This window comes from Artibeus jamaicensis, unplaced genomic scaffold, assembly GCF_021234435.1.
Source record: "Artibeus jamaicensis isolate MK-2021 breed Jamaican fruit bat unplaced genomic scaffold, CSHL_Jam_final contig_1016, whole genome shotgun sequence".
Lineage (NCBI taxonomy): Eukaryota > Metazoa > Chordata > Mammalia > Chiroptera > Phyllostomidae > Artibeus > Artibeus jamaicensis.
The window spans coordinates 8207029-8221261 of NW_026521195.1; the positions used below are offsets into that span (position 1 = coordinate 8207029).

Below are 14233 nucleotides of genomic sequence, written 5' to 3' on the forward strand. Positions count from 1 at the left end.
GTGACAGGGCTGTGCACTCCACATCCGTCTTCCAAGATGAGTCTGCAGAGCAGGCTCCCACCCTGCCCATCTCTCGGGCGGGAGTCAGGTGTTTGAGCTACAAGGGCCCCTGTGCGGAGATCACCCAGCTGGGGGCTCCTGTTTGATAAGGGTTAGGTGGCTTCTCTCAGGAGCTACGTAAAGAGATGGGTCCTGTTTTTACATGTTGATGAGACAAAGCATATGTAAATAATTGGTGAATCCGAGATAATGAAGAATGCCTTGTAAAGTCTTGCACTATTTCTTTAAGTTTGTAATTATATAAAAATTAAAAGGTATGCTCTGGCTGCTGTGGCTCAGTGGATTGAGTGCTGGCCTGTGAACCAAAAGGCTGCTGGTTCGATTCCCAGTCAGGGCACATGCCTGGGTTGAGGGCAAGGTCACCAGTAGGGGGCGTGCGAGAGGCAACCACGCATAGATGTTTTTCTCCCTCCCTCTCTCCCCCGCTCTCTAAAAATAAATAAAGTCTTTAAAAACTTAAAATTAACATTAAAAGGCAAAAATATAGAAAAGAAGGTATAAAGAACTTTCTTTAGAATGGACATGAAGCAATCTTCAAAATTTTAAGTTAAAATAGATGAGTGCACGAGTCCACACAGCACAGACCACTTGCCTGGCTTTGGTAGCAGGGGACCTAGGCCTCACTGAACGAGTCAGGGGTCATTACCTCTTCCAAGACTTTTTGAAAGAGTTTATATAAAGGTAATTCAATTTATTCAGATTTTCTATTCATTATTGACTCAGTTTTGGCAATGGAGTCTTTCAAAGAATCTGTGTATTTTACCTAGGTTGTCAAAAAGTTGGCATGGAGTTATTTACGATATTCCCGTATTGTCCTTTTAACTCCTGTAATATCTTAGTCACGTCCTCTCACTGTTATTTATGAATAATGGGAGTTGGGGGAAGATTCTGGCAAAGCCCGAATCCTTTGGAAAACTGCGAACTCTTCAGAAAACTGTCACTCCCCATCAGATGTGGCAATATTTGCTCAGCTTTGATACTATCTGGTGCCACATTTTCTTTAAACAAGATAAAAATGAAAAAAACAACCAGCAGGCAAACCTCTGTATTCAACTACGGGAATTATCTTGCATTACTACGGGATGCACAGATCTCTCCGACTTTACACTGTTATCAATAACACATGCAAACAAGAGAAGGGACGTGCTGTGATGCCACCGGGCCCGGGCTGACGCTGTGCCTTACCAACAGCTTTTCCCGTTTGCACGACATTCCGGCTGGTGGTGACCATGACGCTGCCAATTTTTTTGCCACGTTCACTGTTTTGAACAGAACTGAGTGAAAGAAAGAAGCGTTAAATACAATTTAAAACAATTTCTTTCCCCGAAACACACCACTCTATAACCACCTCCAAATGGGAATTATTGAGAAAAGCAGCTAAATTATTCATTATTTGTTATGTAGCAATTCATTTGCTAACCTTTCAGCATGTGAACTTCAGGAAATACTAAAAGAACGTGCAGATGAACCCTAAAGCCCTAAGGACTTAAGGATGCATGGTCACCGCCCACCAGTCAGGATCTGCTGAAGTGACTTCAGCAGGAATAAAAATGGCAGATCCCGTTATTAGTTCACACCCTTCCTCAGGGAACAGCAGTGTTTTCGCTTTGAAATGCACACACTGCTGAGCCAGAGACTGTCATGCACATGTTTGGTTGCTATTTGAAGCTCAAGTCTATCAAGGGGAGAAAAACAATTCCCAATTAGCAATGGAACACATGGCATGCATTCAAATGTAAGAATTTTCCTAGTATTTTCCTGAAATACTCACTGTGAGAATCTTAACTTCATGTCTGACACCGAGTACTGGCCTTGAAAAGGGTGGCTGTAAAACAGAGTTTGAGTTTACACTGTGAGTGTTTCACCAGTGCAGCCGAGAAGCACAGGAGTCGCATGGGAGTGTCCGCAGACCCGCAGGTCGGCCTGGTGGCACTCAGAACCTGTGTCCTCACTCAGAACCTGTGTCCTCGGGGCTTCGATCGCAGCTCTCCGCTGGCACTAGGGGGAGCCTTCCTGAGTTTATTTCCTCCGGGGTGAACTAGGTATTTTTCCTAGGGTGGGTGGGGGCTGTTTTAGCAATGCTGATTTATGTGGTCAGGGGTGGGGCCCAGGCATCAGCATTTTTTAAAAAGCTCCCAGGGCAGTCAGGGTTAGAGTTAGTGACTTGGGCCCTGGCATGGACTTCACCTTGATTCTGGCTGACTTCTACATGTGCTGTTGGCCATACAAAGATCTGTAGACAGATTAGTGAAATCTGAACTTTCTTTTAGAAAAGCAACTCAAAATGCAGGTCTTCAACCTGGCTGGTGTAGCTCAGTGGATTGAGTGCAGGCCTGCGAACCAGAGTATCGCGGTTCTATTCCCAGTCAGGGCACGTGCCTGGGTTCTAGGCCAGCTCCCAGCAGGAGACGCATGAGAAGCAACCATACATTGATATTTCTCTCCCACTCTCCTTCCCTTCCCCTCTAAAGAGAAATAAAATCTTTTAAAAATAAAAAATAATGCAGGTCTTCAAAACAGACAAAAGGCAAAAAGTATATATATAAAGCCAGGCACCTTCACCCAAGTCACACTATAAAAGGATTCCACAAACACCCATATTCTTATTGCACCCCCAGGTGGCTCTCAGTCGATGTCTGACCCAGTAAGTGACCCTTGTGAAAACTATAGCAGGTCATAAAAACATCAAGATGCTACTGATGGCTTTTCAAATGACAAATTTCTTTCTTGTCCACAGGAAGCATATCGATAGCCTCCTCTCTTATCTTCTGGAGATTACTGAATCATTCTTGATATTCCTGGAAAAGCTGTGTTTGAAGGATGAAATGGACCTGCTCTCATTCAGGGCAGTGAGGATGGCCTTCCCTGACCTTGTGGAGTGGAAGAAAGGGTGTACAGATCTCAGCTCACAGGTAGTTCGCGATATTTCCAAATTAGAGACCCTGGTGACAGTCGAAGACTATCATTTCCTGTTTTGAATATGGGGAAAACTCTGAAACTCTGCTGATTGGCATAGCTGCACAATTTCCCTACACATGTATTTCAGGTCCTTCTTCAGCTTCCTCTTCAGTCTAAATAATCTCAACTTTTTTACACACTTTAAAAAGTATTAAAAAAATAAAATAAAAAAAAAAGTACTATTTTACAAACTTCACAAACCTATTCCAGTTAAGCCTCTTATGGACTTGGAATAACATCTGCAGAGCTGGTTCAGGTTAAAGGCATGGCAGCAGATGTCTGACTGGATAATGACCTCACCGGGTCACTGGGGCCACAGTGGGAGACAGCCCCCCTGTGCCGTGCCATGGACCATCACGGCGGGCCCCACCCCACCCCAGCGCAGCCACAGTGATGCCGCTGGCAGACAAACTCCCATCTGTTTCCCTTCATCACCCTCCAGACCCCAGAGCCTGTGGTTAGCGAGGGAGAACACTTTGAACCTGAGCCCTTTCATTTAATACTATTAATGTTTTTGCCTTTTAATTTTCTGTGTTTTCACCACATTCAAATGGCAACACAGGTTTCTGGTATAGTTCAGTAGGAAGACTAAATTCACCAAAATTGGTGCGGAACCCAGTAATTTTTCTGATAGATGATATAAAGTTTAACAGACACATTCTCCCAAACCCTGCTCCACCACCTCCCTGTTCTGCGTTGGGGGCATCTCCTGTCCAGCAGGGCTGACACCGTGCCCCCGGGCCAGCTAAGTTAACCCCAGCTTCCCAATAAGATGGCAGGTCAGGACCAAGTGGATTTGTGTCCAGTTCCTACCAAGAAGTAAAAGTTTAAAATACAAGGGAAAACATTCAGTGTGTACTTGTATCCTAAAAAACCAAACATTTTAACTTTTAATTTAGAAAAAATAAGGTCCCAGCCTGTGCACACTGTATCAATTGATCCCCTGAGGCTCTGCTCGGCTCCCCTCACACACAGACGGCATTATTTCAGGACGGCTCCTCTCCGCGGCACGCTGAAATGTCTTTGCTGCCGCCGTCTCTGTGCAGTCAACATTCAATATTGTGACAGGAATTAAATTTTGTTGAATTTTAGATTCTGACGTGGAAGCTAGGCTTGACCACATATCTAGGAGTTCAAACATCAACTTCAGTTTATCGTACTACATGTTTCCAGTTTAAGCAGGGCTTATTTCTGCCTTGTTGGACCATCTGCCACAGTGCAGGCCCGGGGGAGGGGGAGAAGCCCGCTCTGCCCCCTGCACCCCCCCCCGTCTGAACCTCCCCGAGGGCCGGGAGAAGCATCCGGGCTCCCAAAGCTGCTTCACGCTTTTTGTGAAAACTGTTGTGAAACAGTTTTCAGCAGCTTCTCTGCATTTGCAAGACTTTTATCATCTACTTCAGGAGATCCCTGAAGATATCCACAATGCCGTCCAAGTTAAAGGAGGATGTCCTTTGTCTCGGGGCTTGGGAGTAAATGAGGCATTTTGGGTTCTATCTGTCACCTTCCGAGAGTGTGCTTACTTCGGATTGATCTTGGCCAGGGCTGGATGCCTGTTGCTGTTCCAGACTCTGTAGTTGTGAGTGTTCTTCCATGCCATCACAAAGGTTGTCCCATAGTCTGCAAGCATCTTTTCGTTATCTGTCAAGTAAATGCATGAAAGGGGAGCTGGACTGTAGCCAGTCAGGGGTGTGGAGGTGTACAAACAAAAAAAGAGTAAAGGACAGCTCTACCCCTCCTTCCCCGGTTTGTGGGGAAGGTGGTCTACCAGCTGTCAGAAACTTGCATCCAACTCCAAACATCCTGTTTAGAACCTGTGTGGCCTTTGGCAAGTCGGTTTAATCACTCAGAACTTCTCTGTCTGAGGGGTAACAAGTGACTTTTCCCTAATGAAAGCAGACCTCTTACACAATTCAGAACATGACCGTGGTTAGGAACACGTGCCCCTCACCTAGCTGCAGCGTGGCGGCCAGCAGGGCGTGGATGTAGACCGCAAACTGGGCTCGGATCCACTCGTCCCCGCCCTCCCAGCCCGTGCCGTCCAGGAAGACGTCCTCCCTGTTCTCGGTCACGTGCCGCACCAGGTAGTCTGCGAACCTGAGGTCAGCCGTGGTGGGGTTGAGCAGCTTCCTGAGGTCGGGGTCGTGGATCTGAATGAGAGCCTCTTCCACCTAGGGGGCACGCAGGTACAAGTCAGAGTCTGGCATTCGGGCGGACGTCCGCGCCACGCCATACAGAGTGCCTGCTGGGGAGTTGGAGTTGGAAATAAAGATACGGATGACAATGGCATTCTCGGAAGGCGAGTCTGAGAAAGAGGACTTTACACTGAAGGATTTTTCTTTCTATATTTAAAAAGTACTGTTTCTAGTTTCAGAAAACATATGCATAAGTGTTTAATTTTGAATTATAAAAGTAATTCATGTTTAGTGTACATATTTTAGAAAACACAGAAATGTGTCGTATCATTTTATCATACAACCAGAAATGAAGACAATTAAGGAGAATTCCTACAATTTTTTCCTTTGATTGAGAAATACTCCAGAGTATTTTTTTTAGTAACATTTGAAATGCAATGAGAAGTATATGTAACTTACAGGTCAGTTTTGAATCATAATAAAGCAAACACCCTTGAATTTGCCAACCAACCTCAGAAGTAGACAGTGACCAATACTATTGCAGCAACTCTGTGGTTCTCGCCTCTGCATCCTTCTGCCTTGGAGAGTCTACATATATTTTCCTTCCTCAAAATTGGGATCATAATACCTAAAGCTTTGAACTCCTGATTTTTAATTTGTATGTTATAAACATGTCCCCAGGAAGCAAGTTCTGGTACCTTCTAAAAACCCTAGTTAGGATGGCTTGAATTCCCTCCCCACCCTCTTATAAAATGACTTCAACTGTAAAATTAAACAAATGATTTAAATTTCTTACATATTGATGATAAGATGTTAAATATTTATCTCTGGCACCTTGTTCTTGATACCAGAAGCCTATCTAACAGGCAAGAAGTGGAGCATTTACATTATCTGAACAATAAACACACTTTAATTCTGAGACTGTAGTGGGCCCAGCTGGCCCGGGTCAGGATCCTGGCTCACCCACTATCTTGCTGTCTGACCTCTCTGTCCCCTTGCCCCCGCAGGTATCAAACAGGGACAGCCGCGATACTTGTTGCACAGGTTGTCATGAGAATTATTAGACCAGTCGATATACCTACGGTGCCTAGAATGCCCGGCACAGGGAGCAACTCCTAGCCCTCTCAGTGCCGGTACTAAGCCCTCATAATTGCACTTCACAAAGAAAACAGGGACCAGCGGTGTCCAGGACACACAACTCACACGGAAACCTACTTCCACAATGGCGTCACTGAGGTGTTTCTGTTGTCGAAAAAGGATGTTAGTAGCTCCAGCAACAAATCCCCGAACGGTGACGTCAGAGAGAAGGTGATGCTGCTGCAGAGCCATGTAAGGCAAGCACAGATAGCCCTATGGATCACAAGAGCAACAGAGAACGTTAGACGGGCGCCAGAACACTCCCTCTCTTCCAGCCTCTGCAGAGAGCTAATCGCAGGAAAGCAGACTCCCGATTTCCTCCCACCTCCGCACCATCCAGCATGCTGCTCATCTTGGGCTCACTTCCGTAGTGTGCCCAGGGACCCTCAGGCCATGATCCCGTGAAGACCAACTGCTAACCCACTGCCCTAGTCACCAACTTGGCCAAGGCAGTCTGGCCCGAAGGTTGTCTCCTGGGATCACTTTGTTCTCCATGCGACTTAAAAGCCTCCATGGCAACGAACAAACTGGACTTTTTCTTTTAGGAACTGAAACATTAAGCCCATTGAAAAAGAATGTCATTTGGTAGAAAGCTGTTAGTTCTTCCAGTAAAATTTTAAAACACACGCATCTGCGAGCCATCGCCAACGTCCTCTTATGAGAATCGCAAGCATGATAAGCATGTTTTATTGCCCTCTTGTTAAAAATTATGCAAAAATATTTCAAGATGTTTGCTCCTAAATGTTTAAAGCAAAAATGACACTTGGCAGCAGTTGAGTATTTAATTAATTTCCCTTTGACTTGTGTTTGAAAATACCACTCCCCTGAAAATTACAGCTGAATTGCCAAACCAGAGCAGGCAGTGTAGTGTAAAAACAGGAGTGAGTTTCCTGAGAACAAAGGTTTTAACACTGGAATGAACGTGGAGGATGTGGAGTTTCTGCCAAGACTCTAAGTCGAGACAGATTTTCAACAGGTGGCACAATTTGTATATTGAGCCAGGAGGCCAGGCTTGCTGAACCCCAGAATTTGTTTTCAATTTCAAGTTCTATGACACTGTTATTTATTTGTTTTACTTCCCATCAGTTTTCTAAAAACACTGAACTACTGTTATCCGGATGATGTCTTGTTTCTGTCTCAAGGTAAGACTCTGAGGCAGGAGCTAGCCCTTTTGCTAATTCCTGTTCTTCACTGCAGCTAGGGTGCGCCTTGTATGTAACAGGTGGTTGATTAAATACATAATACGGGAGAGAAGGCTTCCCAAAGATGGAATATGGTTCTAGTCACTTGGTTTCCTTCTTATTCTTGACAACATCTACCTCTACTCGGTAACAAGCTAATTAACAGCAGCCAATAGAAAGCCACATCTATGCATCAGAGATATAATACAGTGCTTCTCAACCCACGCCCTCTTGTGACGAACAGCTGAAAGGACCCTTGCTCCTCCTCCAGAAGCAGAACCGCTGGTTCAGGGCTTAGGGTTCACATTTTACTTTCTGCGATATATATTTTAAAACAACAGGCTCCCCTCTCCCAACTACCTGCTTCCAAACATAAATATTTCAGTATTGAATGCACTTTCAAACAGAATACTCACTCCCCCAGCTAGAACTGAGAATCCTTGATAAAGCTGCTCTCAGATATTGCCAATTATTGCAGAAGATTTGTCCTGCAGAACAGCAATCAAAAAATTTAATTGCTTCGTAAATAGTATTACCTTCGTAATTTATACTGTAGGAGAAAAAAATATTGTCAACAATGGAATCTTGGCTGAGTCTATAAAATCATGAAAACTCTGAAAAATGTTTTTTTTTCAAAGCAATAGTTCATTGCTTCTTGGCCTTTTATCTAAGCTCCAGTGTAAGAATCAACAGTTCAAAGCTTTTTAAGGGTATGAAAAAAAATACATTCCTTAAACATAATTTATTCGCACTCTTTGATCCAGCATTCTACATCTTGTAATTTATCCTACAGACATACGTGCTTGTGTGTGAGATTTGCAAACAGGTATATGGTCGCATCACTGTTTATTATGGCAAAAGACTGGAATCACAACTCTTCACGAACAGGAAACTGACTAAACATTCGTCTACACCAATGATATCCCTGTATAAGGAGTAATGATGTCCACCGCTGATGACCAGTGTGCAAAAAAGAATAAGAAACGTAAAGGTAGGGACAGTGTGCCACCACTGGTGCCCAAAGGGAGGGAAAATGACCATGCACTGATTCGTGCACGCGCCACCCCGGGAAGGGGACAGGAGACGCTGAGGACGCTGGCTGCTACCAGAGAGGGCGGACGGGCAGCAGGGGCCAACAGGATGATGGGGAGACTTAGGACAGATGCTTTGGAACCGTTTGACTGTCGAACCATGTAAAAATATGACACATAAAAGTATTTAAAATAGTTCAACATAGCTTAACATTTTGACATCATTACTTAAAAAAAACAAAAAGATGATCCAATGAGCCTAAATCTCTTAATGATCTTTAACATACAGCAGCAGCAAGAATATGGGTCCTTTCACATACAGCAGCCTCTCTATCTAAGCCGACCCCACGCCCAGTTTTCCCCTCTTCTAGGGCACATCAGCTTCCATGTTTGGAGCTGTGGTGTGGAATGGTAAAAAGAAAATTGAGAACACATTTCAATTACCCATGGTAATCGGAACATGGTAACACATACCCATGTTCATAGTAGCACTACTCAAATAGCCAAAGCAAAAGCAACCCTAATGTCCATTGAAGGATAAATGGATAAAGAAATGTGGTATACACAAACACTGGAACATGAAGAACAACAAGAAGAGGGTATGGCTCTTCTCCGCCTGACGTGACACACGTGGTAACTGACACAGAGTGGGGCCACCCCGGGGCAGACAAATACACCAAGGGAATACCAACGGGGAAGTCCAGAAACAGAGCCTCTTCCTCGACCACACACAAAAGTTAACTCCAGGTAGGGAACCAGAATATGAAAGTCAAAATTATAAAGATAATTTAGGAGATTGCTTTTGTGACTTTGAGGTAAGGGAAGATTTCTTAGATAAGACCCCAGAGTATTAACCATAAAATAAAGGACTGATAAACAGAAAAGTCATCTAGAATATACGCAGCCCCACAAATTAGTGACAACAAGGGAGACAATCCGGAGCTTTGAACAAATACTACATTTGCACTACAAATACTACACAGAGGGAATCCAAATGGTTAACCAGAATAGGAAAAGATGTGCTCAGTTACTGAAAAAGATGCCAGCTCAGAGCTGCAAGATACCATGGGATTGTCATTAAGAGGTCTGACGATGCCCAGTGCCGGTGAGACAGAGGAGGAATAAGAACTCCTGCACATGGCTATGGGAATGAACTTGTCACGGCCACGTCAGAAAGCCCAAAGGTCAGGAGCCTCCAGTCCCCGCGCTCCACCCTCAGCACATGTTCCTCCAGACACTTCCTCAGTGGGCTCTCAGGAGGAGCATCTTTTAGAATCTGCTATGGCATTTGTACGGTAAGCCTAGTCTCTAAGACTCACAGGAAAGGCATCATCCTGGGCAATTCCAAGTACCGGAGAGAAGCCTGGACCGGACCTGACGGTTTTTATTAGGGAAAAATCTGTTTCCATTTATTCCTATGCTGAGTCAGGAGACCAGTCAGCTTATTATTCTCTGCAAAACTCACTATCCTACTTCAGCAATATTCTCCGGGCATCCAAGCTTCTCTGCGGCTATTTTTGAAATTACTTTTTGAGATGTTTCACTAACCTAATTCCTTTTGTACAAGCCTTTTAAGATTTTCATGAGAAAGGGAGTCTGAGGACAATTCACATTGAAGAATATTTCATATTCCAAAGTTACTGATATTAAAGAATCAGCATTTGTATTTAAAACATGATTCAGCAGCAAATTAGACTGTAATCAGTACATAACAAACCATAAAAGCAAAATGAAAAGGGCTTTATTTACCATAAGGATGGTGGTGAGCCCCTCACACACTCAGTGCTAGTACAATGCACACAACTGGATCACTCCGTAAACAAGGTTTATGGTCGGCACACGAAAGGTACATTTACAATTCTCTGCTTAATTCAGCAACCTCGCAGAGAAACACAAAGTCTCTCCCGGGTTCCGCTACCTCTCGAGAGCTCCATAATGATGGAAATGAGAGGTGGGTGCGCGAAGCAGCAAGATAAGGGCTCTGAAAAGGACAGGGAGTCAGGGCACCTACACGTGAGTCTAGAAAACCCACAGTTCCTGGCTGCTGATCAAACCCTGTGTTTCCTCCCCAGGCCCCTAAATCCCAGCTTTAAGAAACTGCAGCCATCAACTGGGAAACCAATCGAGATAATTTCAGAGTCTGCCAAGGGGCCACAAGATGAACAAAGATAGGATTCTCTGTTAACTATCCAGCAGTGCTGACTTAGGGCAAGTCCCTGTCTGTAAAGTTGGATAAACCCAGAAAGGATTTACGGCTGAGTGTGGCAGAGGCAGAAGCACACGTTCAAGTCTATACTGCACATCTTCTGCAGTCATTACTGGGAAGGTGTGTCTGTTTTTGCCCGGTAGATGGCAAGATCACAGAGGCAAGGATTTAGAGCCTGGTATGGTGCCGGGCACACAGGGCGGCAGTGAACGCTGGTCGGTTAAGGAAGGAAATGGTGTGTCTTTTTTCTGCTCCATTTTGAAAAATAATTCAGGAATGGCAAAGAAATAGTTCATTCTGAACAGAAGGAAAAAATCCAAAAAGTCCAAACAGCAATTCCAGAATCTTAATGTATTGTATTACTGACATTAAGACATGACATCCTGGGAAATAAGATCTTGAATCAAAGATTGAATTTGATTTACTATCAAACTTTACTTTAAAAGTGAAATATTTAACTTACTTTAAAAAAGGATTAATAAATAAAAATTGCAAATACATTTTGAATGGTTTTTCATAAAAAGATGAAAAAGAATAGATTATGGGCAAGTTACCAAAACACAGTATTATAACTACGAGCTGTAGTTACTAATATTTAACTTAGCCATTTCAGCAGTTTTTCCAGCAACTTTTGGAATTGTAGTATTTGATATATATACATTCAGTGTAAGCTCGGCTGTCCAGAGTTTCTCAATTCATCTTTTTTTCAAAGAGAAACCTGAATGATTAAAAACACACCCAGTCCAGTGACGGCTGACCTCATATTGCCTAAGTTTCCAAATTCTTTCCCATCAAAACCACTTGAATGACTTCCCGATAGTCTTACACTCCAGTCAGATGCCATAGCCATACACATTTGGTTCGTAGTTCCATTTTCAAGGAAAACCTTCAGATCTGAAAATGTGCCCATACTAACAGTAAACTCTGAAAGGGTTCTGTAGGATCCGTAAGGACATCAGGCTTTACCTTTGTGAAGATGGCCAGCGGCATGCCATACTGGTCCTCCTCCAAACCGGAAATGAGCCCCGGCACCAGGACTGCCTGGCCCATGTTTGCCTGCGGCTGCACAGTAATCGGAGGGCTGTCGGAGGGCACTGCCTCCTTTGGAAATGAGTTTGTCTGCTCCGACCCGACCTGCTCCCTTTCTTTCAAGGCGGGGTCCTCTAAGACACTAGGGTCCAAGGTCTCCCAGTCACTCTCTGAAGACTCCGGAGACGGCCGAGAAGGAGGTCTCAAATACCGATGGCTGTCACGGAGCTCCTGTCCTTGGCTGCTGTCTTCTATGGGAAACAAAGGCTCTTCGGTCTTGACGGCAGCATCTCCCCTGTGGTTTCCTGTCACGATTTTCTTGACAGCGTCCGAGTTGGTATTTGAAATGTTAGAGGCAGACACGGGAACAAAATCATCTGCGGGGTTGTTTTCCTGAAGCCCAGCATCTTCAGACGTACTCTTCCGGGGTCGGTACTGCGAACAGTCACTGAGACCGTGTTCGATCATGCCTGCAGCATAGAAGAGTGGAGACAGGCTTGCTTTATCATGAGGTAGGAGAAAGACTGGTACATTCTGTTCTAAACTGCAGAACTCTCCTATAAAAATTTTTAAAAAGCTATGCTGGCATATATTCCAATGAAAAATAATAAAAATTTCACACAAAACAAAAAAAACCTATTGCTAAAATGGAAATGTCATATTAAAATAGAAACTGCCCCTGCCTTACCTGGAAAGAGGGACAGCACCGTCATGAGGGCTCCCACCAATTTGTTCACGGGAGAAATATAAAAGAGAACCTGGAATGGCATCAATGAAGATCTAATTAGAAAATCTGAGTCCACAAGGATACTTTAAAAAAAGGGGTGCGGGAAGAGAGGGGAAAACTCTTCTTGCCAGAAAAAGAATAGCTAATAAGTATAGAACTAATGATGGAATTAGAAAATCACCAAGCACCCATCTTCATTCAAGTGAAAGTCACCAGTGGACACTAAAACGATGATGCAAGATTGTTGGGCAGCGGGATGTTCACACAACTTCAAATTTGCCATCCTCCAGATGACCCGTTCACTGCACAGGGAAAACCAAGTACCTTAGTGTGAACGAATCTGGCAGCCACCACTTCATCAAATGATTAAACTCACAACATCAACAACAACAGAACAGTTATGGGCCTCCTGATGTGACACACGCTCGGGGCACACCATCACCATGGTCCCCAGATTGAAAAAAAACAACCAGTTTATAGGACATTATTATGACATATGGGGACATTAAAAAGTGAACTTCAGTATTAAGTGTCATTTATTGTATTAACGTTAAAATTCTTGAATGTGAAAATGGTATTTTGGTTATGTAGGCCTATATCCCTTGTTCTTAAAGAAATATATCCTGAAGTATTCAGGGATAAAGTGCCATGATTTCTACAAACCACTTCAAAGTTATTATGACTGGGGGTAAACGAACATATGTAAAGCAGAAGTGGCAAGTGTTAACTGGCAGATACAGTAGAGGATGTAAAAGTGTTCACCACCATATTCTATCAACTTTTCTGTAGGTTTGGTAGTTTTCAGAATAAAAACAGATAAAAATTAATATGAAACAGGATTCAATTAGATACTGCACTAAAACTAAAACTGGTAATAATTAAATTAGTTGGAAAAAAGCCAAAGATTTGCTTAGGTGAATTTTTTCTTTTTTAAACAATTAAATCACTTAATGACACTAACGTGCTATTTCACAAAGCACAGCGCCCATAACTGTGTTCCCTTACACATTAGTCTTGTTTAAGGGGCAGCTTGCAACTAAGAAACCAAATGCTGCATTAAAGAACGTCCTTATTTTATTAAACCAATTTAAAGAGTGTGCCTGTGATCTGACACATTAGATAATGTTTACTTGACCATAAACACCACTGCATGTAACTAGGCTAGGCATTCTTTTGCAAAACTTTTGTTTTAGATACATATATCCATGTATGTTCTAGGCTGCAAAGTATAGTATTTTTTATAACGGGTTGCAATAAAAAAGTGTGAAACCTACAACTTGACAACAAAAAACTAAACAACCTGATTAAAAAATAGGCAATGGATTTGAACAGACGCCTCTCTGGTAAATGGGTAACAAGCACATGAACAGGCGCTCAGTCGTACCAATCACTAGGGAAATGCAAATCAAAGCCAGGAGATATTGCCTCACCCAGCAGGATGGTTACCATCACAAACTGGGAAGATGTGGAAAGATTGGAACCTGTGCTCTATTGGTAAGATGGTAAGATGGCGCACTGTCGTGGAGAATAACACGGTGGTTCCTCGGACTTCAAACGGAACTGCCGTGCGATCTGGCAACGCTCCTGCCGGACGTACACTCTGAAGAACTGAAGGCGGAGCTGCACACCTTTGAATGGCCCCCAGAACAGGTAGTGTGCATTTATACTTATAGGACAGTGACGAGGATACGGATGCCGCTCACCAGTTTGATAAGTAAAAAATTATACTTTATCATTAGTTTGAATTTTATATAGTGTTTAAGAAATGTCAA

General features: G+C 43.4%; 1 protein-coding gene across 3 annotated transcripts in view; it reads right to left on the minus strand.

Moving 5' to 3' along the window:
- AVL9 (AVL9 cell migration associated) overlaps positions 1–14233 on the minus strand; it is a 41148-nt gene that overhangs the window by 12208 nt on the left and 14707 nt on the right. For 2 of the 3 annotated variants that reach the window (XM_053661790.1, XM_037126489.2), the window contains exons 9-15: positions 12423–12492; positions 11672–12204; positions 6366–6500; positions 4967–5186; positions 4539–4656; positions 1832–1885; positions 1246–1334 (exon numbers count right to left, since the gene is read on the minus strand). In XM_053661790.1, coding sequence (XP_053517765.1) covers positions 1246–1334; positions 1832–1885; positions 4539–4656; positions 4967–5186; positions 6366–6500; positions 11672–12204; positions 12423–12492 — 1219 coding nt within the window. The remainder of the gene's footprint in view (positions 1–1245; positions 1335–1831; positions 1886–4538; positions 4657–4966; positions 5187–6365; positions 6501–11671; positions 12205–12422; positions 12493–14233) is intronic. The other variant, XM_037126490.2, reaches the window with a different exon arrangement.